The sequence below is a fragment of the Eucyclogobius newberryi genome, unplaced genomic scaffold, assembly GCF_026437365.1.
Source record: "Eucyclogobius newberryi isolate DKJ021-1_F unplaced genomic scaffold, fEucNew1.0.hap1 SCAF_14, whole genome shotgun sequence".
NCBI classification, from domain to species: domain Eukaryota; kingdom Metazoa; phylum Chordata; class Actinopteri; order Gobiiformes; family Gobiidae; genus Eucyclogobius; species Eucyclogobius newberryi.
The window spans coordinates 34,605,849-34,620,503 of NW_027315768.1; the positions used below are offsets into that span (position 1 = coordinate 34,605,849).

Consider the following 14,655-nt stretch of genomic DNA (forward strand, 5'->3'; position numbering starts at 1 on the left):
GCAGTGAGGATGAGTAACCGCACAGTCTCCAGGTCCATCTCTGGGTTAAGATTCTTCTGGAACACACAAACAGAGGTGACTGTGAGCCTCTCCATGGCCTCCAGGGGGCGCTGCAGGTCCTTCAGCCCACTCAGAGTCTACCCCAGAACTGCACCCAGCTCTTTCTCTGATTCTTCAGTCTCGGTGAGCTCGGTGAGAGCCCGAACCTCCGCCTTTCTGTCCTGAATCCACTGGTCACAGCGGTTACTGAACACCTGAATGGTGCTTATGTCGTCGTACGTGTCAGAGACGTACTGCCTCAGGGCCCGCTTCAGGTTCTTTCTCTCAGAAGTCATGATTTTTTTTAGTCCTGGTCTTAGATCCTGGTCCGATCGGCTGCTCTTGCTGTGTCATTCTCCTCTTCAGAGAGAGAGAGAGAGAGAGAGAGAGACTGCAGCGATAGTGAAAGTGAAAGTATTGATTCATGACTGGCCTCGGCTGAACTGCAGCGAGTTAACCCTTGTGCTTCCCTCAAAGACCCTCACAGACCCTCACAGACCCTCAAAGACCCTCACAGACCCTCAAAGACCCTCACAGACCCTCACAGACCCTCAAAGACCCTCACAGACCCTCAAAGACCCTCACAGACCCTCACAGACCCTCACAGACCCTCAAAGACCCTCACAGACCCTCACAGACCCTCAAAGACCCTCACAGACCCTCACAGACCCTCACAGACCCTCAAAGACCCTCAAAGACCCTCACAGACCCTCACAGACCCTCACAGACCCTCAAAGACCCTCACAGACCCTCAAAGACCCTCAAAGACCCTCAAAGACCCTCAAAGACCCTCACAGACCCTCACAGACCCTCAAAGACCCTCACAGACCCTCACAGACCCTCACAGACCCTCACAGACCCTCAAAGACCCTCACAGACCCTCAAAGACCCTCACAGACCCTCAAAGACCCTCACAGACCCTCACAGACCCTCAAAGACCCTCACAGACCCTCACAGACCCTCACAGACCCTCAAAGACCCTCACAGACCCTCACAGACCCTCACAGACCCTCACAGACCCTCAAAGACCCTCACAGACCCTCACAGACCCTCACAGACCCTCACAGACCCTCACAGACCCTCACAGACCCTCAAAGACCCTCACAGACCCTCAAAGACCCTCAAAGATGGCACGGGGGTTTTCAAGTCCAGGCTTTGACAGGCCCGGTTTTAGTCTCTATTTGACATCTAGAATTTGATGTCCTAATTTCAGAAGGTCGTCAGGCGTCTGTGTGACTCTGGGAGAAAAGTCCAAACAGAAACGTTAACTCTGAACAGGACACGCTCTGTTTTTTGGGAGGATAAAACGCTCTTTAATGAAGCCCTTTAATTTAAACTGGTAAAAAAAGAAAGGTTAATAATGACAAATAAATAAATACTTTAGTTCCGTGTGGCTGGGTCATGACATTAACCATATAATTATTGTATATTTTTGGACATTTTAAAACAGAACGTCATCAGCCCGACTAAGGAAAGCAAAGATTATGAGAGAGATTGTGTTTTTTTAAACTTTGTGCCAAAAATAAGCAGAATAAAAGCAGAATAAAGCGGCTCAAACATGTGTGAGTCACAAATATAACTCCAGGCGTGTAAATGAAAAGGGAAAACAATGATGAGCTGGTTAAAAGCTCTTAAAAGTCCATTTAGTCCAGTAGAAAGTCCAGTAGAAAGAGTGGTGAAAATGTGCAGTAAAAGTACATTCAGATGACAAAACATTGACTTAATTGATGAGAAATAACTCCCACGGGACTCCGATGTAAAAAATAGTCAACAAAGTTTAATCCACAGTTTTGTGACACTTCTTACAGGAGTAATCAAATACAGCTATTATATATATATCAAAAAATAGAATACTACGGTAAGAAAACCATTTGGCTCTGTATTTTGCGCTCCTTCCATGCGTGTTCATTAGTCTCTCTTAAAGTGACAGTAACATATCTACAGTAGGCAAAGACTACAAATAAATTCTACAAATAAAACAAATGTAATAAAATGAATTTAGCTTATTTAAACAACCAAATGATTTATCCGTGAAACATAAAATTACACATTTATAACAAAATATCAACACTGTGTAGATTTCCATACGAACGTATAAACTAAACTTGGCTCTCACAGTCTTGTACCAGCTGCACCTAAAAGGGCCAAAAGGACCAGGGAAATCGCCCAGAGTCTTACCTGTATCAAAACCCCTTTTGAGATAAGACCTGTGACCAGCCTGGCCCCAAAAGGACTAGCCTGTATCAAAGCCCTCCTTTCTGGGCTAAAGCTACGTACAGACCGCAGACGCCTAAACGCGCCCGACGCAGAATTTGAGCGAGTGTACATAGAGAGGTTTACGCTCCGGACGCACGCTCTCGACGCCCCGGCCACTGTACACATGCGCGTGTACGGCGCGCTCGAGCTGTCTGCGCACATGTGCAGTAGAGGTGTTGTCGCATGAGCAGTGGAGTTGTTGTCGTGGCCTTTCATTGTGTAAAATGGCGGATATCGAGAGCGTTGTTTTCACGTTTTTGATTTTCAAAACCCTCACACGGAGGCGCCGGGCTTATTTCTGTCACCGTGAAGTCTTTCGTCTGCCATTGTTGACGAGCAAGGAAAAAGTGGCGCTTCTTGGGGAATTCCACGGGGAATACCGGAAATGCGAGGGGAAATATGTACGTCACTGGAGCGTGAGCGCTGATTGGCTGCTGCGGCGGCTGCTACGCTTCTGCTGCAGAGACCTCAACATATTTGAACGCGTTGCGTAAGCCGCATCGGCCGCATCGGCCGCATCGGCCGCATCGGCCGCATCGGCCGCATCGGCCGGCTCATACGCGCGCTCAAAGCGTCAAGAGCGTAAGAAAACACACCAATCGCGCCGCAAAAACGAAGAAATCGCGCCGCGGATAACGCACTACGTGCTCGACGCGCGTTTACTATAGACTTTGAATGTAAACTGGACGCTTCGGCCGCGGCGGTGTGGAAGCCGCTTAAGACTGGGCAATAGCCTGGCCCCAAGAGGGCCAAAAGGGCCAGAACCCCCAGAGTCTAGCCTGTATGAAAACTCTCCTTTCTGGGCTAAGTTGTGGCACCAGTCTGGCCTCAAAATGGCCAAAAGGACCAGGAAAATTGCCCCAGAGTCTATCCTGTATGAAATCTCTCCTTTATCACCTAAGTCTTTGCACCAGCCTTGCCCCAAAATGTCCAAAAGTAATAGGGAACAGGCCCCAGAGTTTACCCTGAATCAAATCCCTCCTTTTAGGGTTAAGTCTTGGCACCAGCCTGGCCCCAAAAGGGCCAAAAGGTCCGCCTCTGGGGCCATTTCCCTTGTCCTTTTCTATAACTACTGTACTATAATAGAAAATATTTGTGAGCGATCCTTTTCAAGGATGCTGGACATAAAAATTAAGAAAAGGAACAGACTTTGTTGCGAAAATGACATGAGAATGGCACTTGCCGAGGTGAAGGTGCATTTCTGCCCTGGTCTGTGAAAGGCAACAGCAGAAGTCACTGATATGCAGTAAATATTCATGATTAAGTTTTTGTTTTTGTGTGAAAATGTTGTTCTTTGAACACAGTGATGTTGATGCACGGTTCATTTTGTGCACCAGTAAAATATATACCTATATTTGAATTTGAAAAAATCATATTTTATCTTTCAAATTAAGAAGGGTTCGGTGAATGCGCTTATGAAACTGGTGGAGTTCAGTACCTCCAAAAAGGTTCAGAACCACAGTACTGAAGTGTAGAAAATGACCAGCTGCTGTACTTTTTAAGCATTTTACAGAGGAAAAACGCGCTGGATCAAACTAAAATTGAATCTTGTCATTTTAATCTGTGTATTGTTTGAGCGCGGTAGAAAAATGCATAAGACCCATGGGTTTAAATGTGTAGTTGTGTTTTCACCTCCACAAAAAGACAAAACAGATCAAGGGGAAAAAAGAGCTGATTAAAAACAAAACACGGTGTAAACTTCTGCAGTTTTGAATGATAAATCACAATGAAGTTTATCTACAAATATATTCTTTTTTTAGATCAGGCTGCCCCAAATAGATTGTATGTTTGCTGTAACCCGACCCAACATTTTTCAAGTGGGTCGGTCTTTGAAGGCAAAAAAAACTATCCAAATCGTCGCCATTTTTTGACCCGCAGTGACCTCCAGGGGTCAGGCTTCAACAATCAATGATGGAGAACGTCTCGATCAACCCGATCAGGAGACTAAATCTCCCCATTTTAAGATATTTCAATCAAAAAATATAAAATCAACCTTTTGTACGCCGTTTTCCTTTATTTTGGTAGCGAAGGCGAGCGGGGGGGAACATGCGGGGGACACGGGCGCCGCCATGTTGGTTGTGATTACGCTGCTGGGCGTGTTTCCCTCCCAGAATGCAAAGCGCAAAGTTAAAGTGCGCAGGTCAAATTTAATATTAAATTGACACCATGATGGTGAACGACATGAGCGGTGGTAAAATCAACAAAAAATAAATAAATACAGTTTCACTCCTACATGGTCTGTTCAATACAGAAGCTTATGGAGGACCTAAAATATAGACGGATATACATCGTGCAACGCGTTATCTGCCCCGTGGGATGATAGAGAAGTTTTCCAGCACTGCAAAATTATTCAACATGGTGCTTTTTTGAAAAAACAGTCGGTGAGTCGGCGAGATAAAGAACAAAAAAAGAATTTGGTGTCATTTTGACAAAATGCTGATATTTTTTTAGTTAGTTAGGCCGCAGTTATTTTATTACTTGGTTTACGGATCCGCCGCACTTAGATTATTGATTTCTACAATAGAAATGAAATAGATTCTTATACTTTTTTTTTTATAAAGTACCGCCGACAAGGCAAAATAGGATTAAATGAAATATAAAAAGTGGTAATAAGTCAAAAGATAAGAGCGTGTGAAGCAATTTTTCCTGCGGGAGTCGGACTGACGGAGCAGGTTCGTCCCTGCGCGCCCCGCGCGGCCCCAGAAGAGCATGTGAAGACGCGCGCGCCCGTTAGCCTGTCTGCTGTGCGCAGCGCTAACTCCTTTATATCGCAAATACACATTTTAAACCCGTTCACCACATTTCCTCCAGCGCGTTTTGCCGTGACTACAGGTGCACACCATGGTGCACACTTAGAAGTGTCAGTTCTACTGATGCAAAACACGCTCAATCTACTGTTACACACTCCTGTGCGCCGCGTCTCCTCGCTCTCCTACCGTGGTCCGTTTTGAGAAAACCCGGAAGAAAAAATCTTTGGAAATTGAAATTATATTTATATTTTGTCCGCCTGTTCAATATATTTCATTTAAAAATCCGTAAACCAAGTCATAAACTAACTGCGGCCTTAGCTAGTTTTTTACCGGGTCAGTCGGGTTACGGCAAACAGACATATTTTTGCTCAGCCTCAGTTCATGGTATTTGAATAAAAACTAAAAAAGTATCGGATTGATATTGCGATACTTGTCATGGTATTACTTGGTATCTGACTGAATCAAATGGCACTCTTTATCTGCTCGTCTCCATAGCGATGTTACTGCTTTACCTGAATGTTCCACAATATAATAAAGCATTAAACGTATCTCTTCTTATTCCACTGCTGCTGTTAATGACGCTGCAATTCACTTTCTAATCTCACTATTTGTGACGTATTTGAGGTTTTGAGACAGAAAAGTCCACATGAAAACAGATGGATTGATGACTTTATTGTTGATTTGAAAGTCCCAGAGTAAAGATGATGCTGTTTGCCTTCACCATTGTAGAACCAGTGTTACTCATTCTGTGACTCTGAGACACTTTTACAATTAGGATTCAAAGTCAACACAAAACACAGTGAAAATCTACAGAGAAACAAACAGAAGACAAATAGTATCATTGGTGCAGTTTTAGATGAAATAAGAACATGACTTTTTACATCTGACAAAGAGTTAAATACAGTTACATTACACCAGGAAGAACATTTGAACTGAAAGAAAGTTCAAATGAAGTGAGTTAAAAACAGTGTCTGATGTAAAATATGTAGAGAATATATGAGTTTAGTTCGAACAGTCGTAGTTTGAACAGTCATAGTTTGAACAGTCGTAGTTTGAACAGTCGTAGTTTGAACAGTCATAGTTTGAACAGTCATAGTTTGAACAGTCATAGTTTGTATTGTTGAGTCAATATTGTGTCAAATGTTTTAATTTATCCTTTTTGTCTCATTATTTGCTTCTCCAAATGATAAGTTTGAAACTTGTTTAGCAAAAATAACCATAATATTGCTTTTGATACATAATCAACATATCTTTTTAATTATTCTGGATTTTTTTTTCAATATTGTTGAGTAGAATAGTAGTTTTTTTTTTTTTTTTATTGAATCGGTTTGTTAGTATTGATTAAAAAAACACTCCACACAAAATATTTTTAAACTTTTATTACTTAAAAATAAAATACACAAATTTGATCTAAAACTGTGGAGAACAAAAGCTGTTATTCTACGAGATCGGAGAGGAGGGGGGGAGGGAGGGGGGGAGGGGGGAAGGGAGAGGGGGGTGTGGGGAAGGGAGGGGGGAGGGAGGGGGGGGGAGGGGGGAAGGGAGAGGGGGGTGGGGGCCATGCGGTGATTATGGCGCGTTGCTGTGAGTTGGCCCCGTCCGTTAGCAGATCCGAGGAAAAGGATATAGACTGTACTCTCGCTAAAAACTGCAGGAATCAATAAAAAAAAAACACTTTAGGCACATATGAGGCACCAATAGCACTGAAAGAAGGTTAAAAGCTCTGAAAAGTCGATTTTGCATGATATGGGACCTTTAATGATTCTTCAAGCACAATAGTTCATGAGTTATGAATTTAAATTTACTGTTACAGCTGAAGTGGAAATGAAGTTCTAAATGAGTATTGGACAGAACAAGTTTTATCTTTTGGATTAGTCAAGAAGACTTACTAAATGACCACCTGATGACATCATGCAGTGATATAGTATAAAAGCTGTGACACATTGAGTGGATTGTCCTTTGTACTTGTCACAAGAATAAAAGCCTCCACGTTCACGCACCTTTAGAATCAGTGTGTTCAGCCAGTGCCTCCTGTAATAACTGAACCTCAGTGTTACGTCTAATTACACCTTCAAGTGGTGTTTCAGGTTTCGTGAGCTACAGTTCGTCGTGCTCATAGATGTTGTACTCCTTTGCACTGATCTGTCCGTCACGGTTGTGGTCGTTCTTCATAAAAATGTCTTCCATGATTTTGTGGTAAAATGCGTCGTCTCGAGGGTTTCCCACTTTGGTGTAGTCCTGTTTTAAGTACTCTTTCACCTGCAAATGAAGCACAAGCACCACACATTTATTTCATTTGAGAAGTAGAGAATACTATTTGACAGGAACAAAAGAGTCATTTGAGGCCACTCAGTAGAAATACTTCTCCCTTCTGCCACCAGGGGGCCTATCACAGTAAAATGGTGAATACTCTGCAAACAACAAAATATCTCCCTGTTTTCTTAAACAGAAGAGATAAAGTCACTCAAACCAACACCAACCCCTTTACAATATCGCCATCTAGTGTTCCAGGGCTGCTGTAGATTTACACTATTTATGGATTATTTATGGATTATTTATGAGTTATGATATATTTATGAAAATGTGACTAATTTTGAAAGATTGTGATGCATTTACTTTGCAGGTCTACATTTCTGTTTGATAGGTGTTTATCTAAACAAACAAATATATAATGCTCCTGTTTTCCATTCAATTATTTTATGCAGATTTTATTTACAACTGTAACTTGACTCAAGGTTTAGTTTGTATAATAATATAAGTTTTATAAAAATATAAATTTTATTTAACGTGACAGGGACAGTGCACATTATATTAACTTTAACAGAAAAACAGAAATGTACCAAGTGCTAATTTCCACCGGTTGTCCCTGGACAGGCTGATGTTAAAACTCATAAAATCACACATTCATGGAAAAATAGCACCAGAACATTGTCTCTGTAACATCATTCTGTGTTAAGGCTTCTGCATTTGCCCTGGACAGTTGGTCTGAAATAAATAATGGCTTCATAAAGTTGTTCTTATTCAAACACAGACACAATTGTTGACAGTTAAAAGGACTTAAAGCCACAAGATTAATATGACAACTGTTCTATCTTTATCTAGAAACAACAATGATAAAGGTAATATTAGTTTATGGGTTTTTAAAAGCTGCGCCTCGTACCAAAGCTCTGTTGAACTACACTGACCCTTTAGACTCTGGAGTCTCTTTTATTACCTTTTGTATTGTTTTACTTGTGACTTTAAACTGTCTAAACTCTAAAAAAAAAAAAAGCTGTGTGTCTTTAAAGTGTTGCTGCTCGTGCTTCCTGCTTCCTCCTCAGATCTACACAGAGCTGTGGGTGCGGCCTGGCTCCTCCCACTGGCTCCTCCCACTGCTCTCACTCTTTAGTTACATTTGTGTCAAAGTCAAACTCTCAGTCGCTCTGATCCAGGAGAGATGGCGCAGAAAGCACTCGACCAAGAAGCCTTTTTCTGTCCAGTGTGTTTGGATCTAGTGAAGGATCCGGTGACTATTCCCTGTGGACACAGCTACTGCAGGAACTGTGTCCAACACCACTGGGACCAAGAGGACGAGAAGAAGCTCTACAGCTGTCCTGAGTGTCCCCAGAGCTTCAGCCCCAGGCCTGTCCTCATAAAAAACATCATGTTAGCAGGTTTAGTAGAACAGCTAAAGAAGACTGGGCTCACAGCGCCCCCTGCTGACCGCTGCTATGCCGGACCTCAGGATGTGTCCTGTGATGTGTGCACTGGGAGGAAGGTGAAAGCTGTCCAGTCCTGTCTGCAGTGTGTGGCTTCATACTGTGAGAGCCACCTCCAGCCTCATTATGATGCTGCAGCGTTACAGAAACACCAGCTGGTGGCGCCGTCCCACAAGCTCCAGGAAAACATCTGCTCTCAACACCACAGAGTGATGGATTTATTCTGCCGCAGCGACCAGCAGAACATCTGTTACCTCTGCTCTGTAGACCAGCACAAGGGCCACGACATAGTGTCCTCTGCCTCAGAGAGGGCCCAGAAACAGGCAGAGCTGCCGACCAGGAGGGCCCTGCTGCTCCAGAGCCTCCAGGACAAAGACACAGACCTGAAGAGGCTCAAACAGGAGGCTCAGGACATCAGACGCTCTGCCCAGACAGCAGTGCAGCGCAGCAGGGACAGCTTCAGAGAGATGGTCCTTCTCCTGGAGAAAAGAGGCTCTGAAGTGGAGCAGCAGATCCTCTCCCAGGAGCAGACCCAACTGAGCCCAGTCCAAGAGCTCCAGGACCAACTGCAGCAGGACGTGGCTGAGCTGAAGAGGAGCATCTCTGAGCTGGACACACTGTCCCTCACTCCGGATCATAACCAGTTTCTACAGCTCTACGCTTCACTGTCCACAGACACACAGAGCACAGAGCCAGCCAGGATTCAGACAGGGCCCCGGAGCTACTTTGAGGACGTGACCAGAGCTGTGTCAGCGCTCAGGGACAAACTCCAGCTCACTCTGAGTCCAGTCCAGGTTTTACTGTTCCCAACTGTTATCAGCTCCAGAGAGGACTTCTTACAATATTATACAGAAATCACTCTGGACCTAAACACAGCTCACACCAAACTGTCTCTGTCTGATGGAAACAGAAGAGCAACAGTTATGCCTCAATACCAGAGTTATCCTGATCATTCAGACACATTCGGTTTCTGGGAGAAGGTCCTGAGCAGAGAGAGTCTGACGGGCCGATGTTACTGGGAGGCGGAGCGGAGCGGAGTGCATGTTTATATAGCAGTTTCATACAGAGATATTCAGAGAAAAGGAAACTTTGAAGAATGTGGATTTGGACTCGATGATAAATCCTGGGCCTTAGTCTGTAGCAAAACTAGTCTTTCATTTCTGTCTCGTCCAGAATCGGGGTTTACCTGGACCACAGGGGTTTAGGCGTTTTACAGCGTCTCTGAAAGTACCATGAGCCTCATCCACAGAGTCCAGACTTTTTCACTCACTCTCTCTACGCTGGAGTCTGTATTGACTGGAATGAAGGCACTGCACATTTCCCTAAACTCAAATAACTTATCTTAGAGTTCTCAATAATTAGATAAAGGTTTAAAAGACTCTTTATAAGGGTTGTATTGGGGTCACCTTTTCTGAGTAATTTTAAAACCACATGGTAATAATATTCAAGAAAAACATGTTTGTGTTGAAATGTACATTATGTTGAGTGAAAATACTGTTGGTTATTATTACATTACATTTATAAAATTGATTAAATATGACACTTGGAGAATCAAAATCATTATCTGTATTTGTTTCTCTGTAGATTTTAAGTGCGTCTTGTGTTGACTTTAAATCCTAATTGTAAAAGTGTCTCAGAGTCACAGAACGAGTCCATCTTTTGACAAATAAAAACAGACTTTGTGCATTATTTAAGGGTTTGTCCTTCCTTCAAATCATAAATTAGGCGTTACTCTAACCGTTACATTTACTTAGTAGTAGTAGTTTTCTCCCAAATACCTTTTACTCGTACTTTTTACTGTTGATTTCTTTGAGCCGCCGCCTTTTTCTTCCACACAAGTCACATTATTTCGAAGTAAAGGCACTCTTACTTGAGTAAACGTTTTAGATTCTCACCTCCGCTTAAGAGAATGTTCTGTGTTTATAATTCATTCATGCTGGTGTTTGAAATGTGCAGTTGAAAAAGTAATAACGCGAGTCCTTCTGAAGGTGAAGTTACCTCGTCCTGGGTGAGTTTGCGGTCCCTGTTTTGGTCCATGTTACTGAAAGCCTCCATACTGCGAGGGCCTCTGTTCACGGCCAAAGCTTCAACCTCGAAAATCACTGTGGCGTTTGGAGGAACCGGGGCTGAAGACACAGGGAAACGCATAAAGAAGATATGAACCAACGGTGGAACGTAACAAAGTAAAAGGACTGAAGCTCTTCAAATAATGTGAGTACCAGAGTCTCAGGGGTTTCATGCAGAAAAGAGAGAACAGGGCAGACTTTAAAGCGGCTCATGCACAAAGCAGCTCTACCTCAGTGTTTCCCAAACAGGGGTTCTTGGAGTGGTTTTTAGTAGTTAGTATTTGAATGAAAGTGTTCACAGTAGTAGACAAGCAACAAATCATATTAATCACTATTAATTAAGGATTTGGATTATTTACCCCAGAAAATAACGTTCAAAAAAAGCAACTCAACTCGTTTTACAACAAACAAATGAACTGCTGTGGAAAGAGTGATTTGTAATATTTGAAATGTCCAATGAAGTGACACAAAACGCTGCCAATGCTAAGGGGAGCTAATAAACAATATTTATTCTGTTTCGTCAAATTTAGTGTCACGAGATATTTCAACAATTTAGCAAATCTGTAACACACAAAGCTCGATAATAATTACATTTACAGCAACCATTTATTTACACATATACACGTATTAACATGAACTAATTTGCATACGTGTAACTGGTTAATTCAACGTTAATTTGTATATATTGCGTCGTTATTGATGATCTAATTTTCTTATTAAACATTTATAAACACATTCCTATTAATAAACTCCTTATTACAGCTTTTTATGGTGACATTTTTGTACATGAATAAGCGTCAATTAATAAAAAGTACATTTTTTGTACCGCTAGCTCCTAAATGCAACCGTATTAAGAAAATTCTACTAAGATCATACTTTATGTCCAAAAACTGTCAGAATACTGAGCTAATGAGCAGTAATAAGGAGTTTAGTCCTAGGAAAGTGTTTAATTAGCTGCAGAATACGGTTATGCAGGATAAGACTTCAATTAGGGAAGAATAAATACTAATTAATACCAAATGCACCACTTGCGAATATACAAATGAGCAGTTAGTTAAAGTGAGGGATGTCACAATATCACACTTTAGCTTTATTTCATCTGTCAGAAAGTTAAAGGTGAGAAAAACATTTAGTTCTATTTAGTTCTATTTTTTGGACGATAGATTGAACTAAAAATACACGGTTTTGCTTCAAAAACTGCCACAATTATGAGTTTATTTTGGTTCTCACAATTATACTGTGACCCGAATAATCTCGAGTATCGATGAACCCAATAGTCTTGACACCGCTCGTTACAGGAGCGCCCTCAAACAAAGTGTTCCCACATTCCTACTTGCATCCTACCTTTCCCCTTGGTCCCGAACGCCAGCTCGGGGGGGACGGTGATCTTGCGTTTCTCTCCCACGCACATGTCCAACATCCCGGCGTCCAGGCCCCGGATCACCTGGCCGACGCCCACCACCATCCACAGGGGGTGCCCCGCCTTGTCCGAGCGGCTGCCACAGAACACGGAGAGAAACGGCAATGAACCTGACCGAATGGGAAACCCCACCTCGCTGCGTCCCGTAAGACAAGCTAAATATAGCTTTTAGTGACAACAAGTGGGGTTTTTATTTCCAGATTTTTAAGACACAGAGAGGGGGCGTCCCATTTACATCAGTCCCATTTAGTCAAAAGGGTGGAATTTTATCAATTTTGCAAACTTCTAGAATAATTTCAGTCCAGTCCTTAGTTTGGTGCTGTAGAACCTGTGGTAAATATATCACAGTTTTACTTCCGTTAAGTTGCAGTATGTGAAGAAATTTTGAAAAATAAGACTTTCAAATGACAGGAAGTAGAGCTGAATCCCTCTGTGATGTCATCAGTGTGCGAGACGCTTTAAACCATGGTTGGACTAAATAAAGGTGTTATTTTATTTTATTTATTTAAGGACATAGCATAGGTTGGACGAACCAGATGCAATGTTTTAAGTGTTTTATGTTTAAATGTATGTAGCAGAATTTTCAACACCTGTCCATTGGGCCAATTTGCCTAACACATACATGTCTTCGGACGGTGGGCATTTATGTGGAGTTTGGCTCTTGTTTACAGTCTGGTTGCTATGGTAACAGCTGTGGAATCACCTCTACCCGTGTCATATTTGTGCTCACGTCCAACCAGGAAGTACAATTATAAACTTGACAAAAATGGTCAAACTGGGGACAAACGGGCAAAATGTTTCGTCAAATCTGAAATACAATTGTGTTTAATACGTGTTAGTGGAATGTTTGTTTAACCTGTCGTATGGACGAATGATCTTATTTAAAAAATGGACGAATTGGATCGACTCTAGACCGAGGGTGTTCAACGTCTCTCTGTATCTGTTCTGTGTTCTACCTTTTATCTAAAACCTGGGTGGAAATTGGATAATCATCAACTAAAACACAAACTTGTTTTTTATAATCAAGAATAAATCAACATTACAACTGTTAGTGTAGTTGGAGATGTAATCGCTAACTTAGATTCGGGAGCAGGACCACGCCTCAACCTCTTACTTCCCCAGCAGCCACACCTCCACTCTTTAACCACGCCTCTTATTGCCCAGAAGGCCTATATATGCAGAGGCCAATCCCAGCATCTCTTGTTGTCTCTGCTCTCTCGACAGAGAGACACTCAGTACAGCGCGTTCATTCAAACCAACCATGAGCCATTTCCTCAGATTCTGATCCGTTCCCAATCTGAGCAATTCAGTCTGAAACATTCAGTCGGTCAGTTCCCCGAGGACTCACCCAGCGCGACTCCACAGCTCCAAACACCATCAGCTCCTCCGCACCTGCGTCTCTCACGGACCCCACCTCCGGGACACTCCATGTCACCTCCGGGCGTCCACACAGAACACCGACCTCCACTCCACAGCAACGGCCTGGACCCATACGCTCCTTCTCGCTCTCTGCCCCTCATTTTAACCGGGCGCTATCCGAGCTTCCGGAGCGGGGCACGGCTCCCGCGCCGGCCGGCGCGCTCCGCGCCTCGCTCCGCGCCTCGCTCCGTGTGCTGCGCCAGGCGCGCGTCCCCACTCAGGTGGACATCAGAGACCGTACCGCAGCGGGCGCACCGGGCCAAAGCCGGTGGACATTTCTTTCAGACGCTACGTCAATAAATATCCATGTTTTCGTCAGCCTCACTTCCTGGTTCCACGTCCGTCCGGAGGTGCGCAGTTGATGACGTCACCATTGCTCCACGGGCCGCAGCGCGACCTTTCAGCTCCCCCTGGTGGCGGGAGCCAGGTTGTACAACTCAATTTGAAGCAAGATTAAACAACGTTCATAGGGACTCGGCAATGTCCCAGCTTGTCTTAACAATGTTGAGTTCAAACGCTCCCTCTATTCTCAAACTTTCTCATCACCTCTGCTGCAGCTGCACTCGACTCCCTCAACATGCTTTCCTCTATCCCTCCTCTGTACCTACATTTTACTGCATGTACCATCAACGTACCATCTTCTACGCGCTGGCTCTTTACCATCCACTATCATTCTGGCTTAAGCTAATCTTTCTTTCGCCCTCTGTTCATGCTGTTCATCGTTCCTACTCTTCTCAAGCGAACTCTCAAGCTTCCTTTTCTTTTCTCATGCAACCTTCACACCTCGTAGGCTCACAATTCATGCTTCCACTAAATTACTTTCATGTCACATTCAGCTGTCTGGCTCCGCCGCCACATGTTAGCCACAGGTATTTTCAAAGATTCTGTTTCTAGCATTGCGGCAGGTTCTCATCTTCTCATTCGCATATTACCTTAAGTAAAAAAAAAAAAAAATTCCCCAGCTCTGGCTTTTCATGCTTCCTCATCTTACCATGTTCGCCTTGCAG

The 14,655-nt window shown here is 43.3% G+C and overlaps 2 protein-coding genes across 2 annotated transcripts in view; one reads left to right on the forward strand and one right to left on the reverse strand.

The window, feature by feature from the left end:
• Window positions 1-6,832: 6,832 nt before the first annotated feature.
• Window positions 6,833-14,655, reverse strand: part of fkbp7 (FKBP prolyl isomerase 7) — a 10,053-nt gene continuing 2,230 nt past the window's right edge. Inside the window, exons 2-4 of the mRNA XM_072445323.1 lie at window positions 12,154-12,305; window positions 10,742-10,869; window positions 6,833-7,304 (exon numbers count right to left, since the gene is read on the reverse strand). Coding sequence (XP_072301424.1) covers window positions 7,143-7,304; window positions 10,742-10,869; window positions 12,154-12,305 — 442 coding nt within the window. The 3' untranslated portion in view covers window positions 6,833-7,142. The remainder of the gene's footprint in view (window positions 7,305-10,741; window positions 10,870-12,153; window positions 12,306-14,655) is intronic.
• The window catches only part of LOC140360017 (E3 ubiquitin/ISG15 ligase TRIM25-like), a 246,013-nt gene continuing 239,748 nt past the window's right edge, over window positions 8,391-14,655 (forward strand). Inside the window, exon 1 of the mRNA XM_072445314.1 lies at window positions 8,391-9,035. Within this exon, the coding sequence (XP_072301415.1) occupies window positions 8,482-9,035 (554 nt within the window). The 5' untranslated portion in view covers window positions 8,391-8,481. The remainder of the gene's footprint in view (window positions 9,036-14,655) is intronic.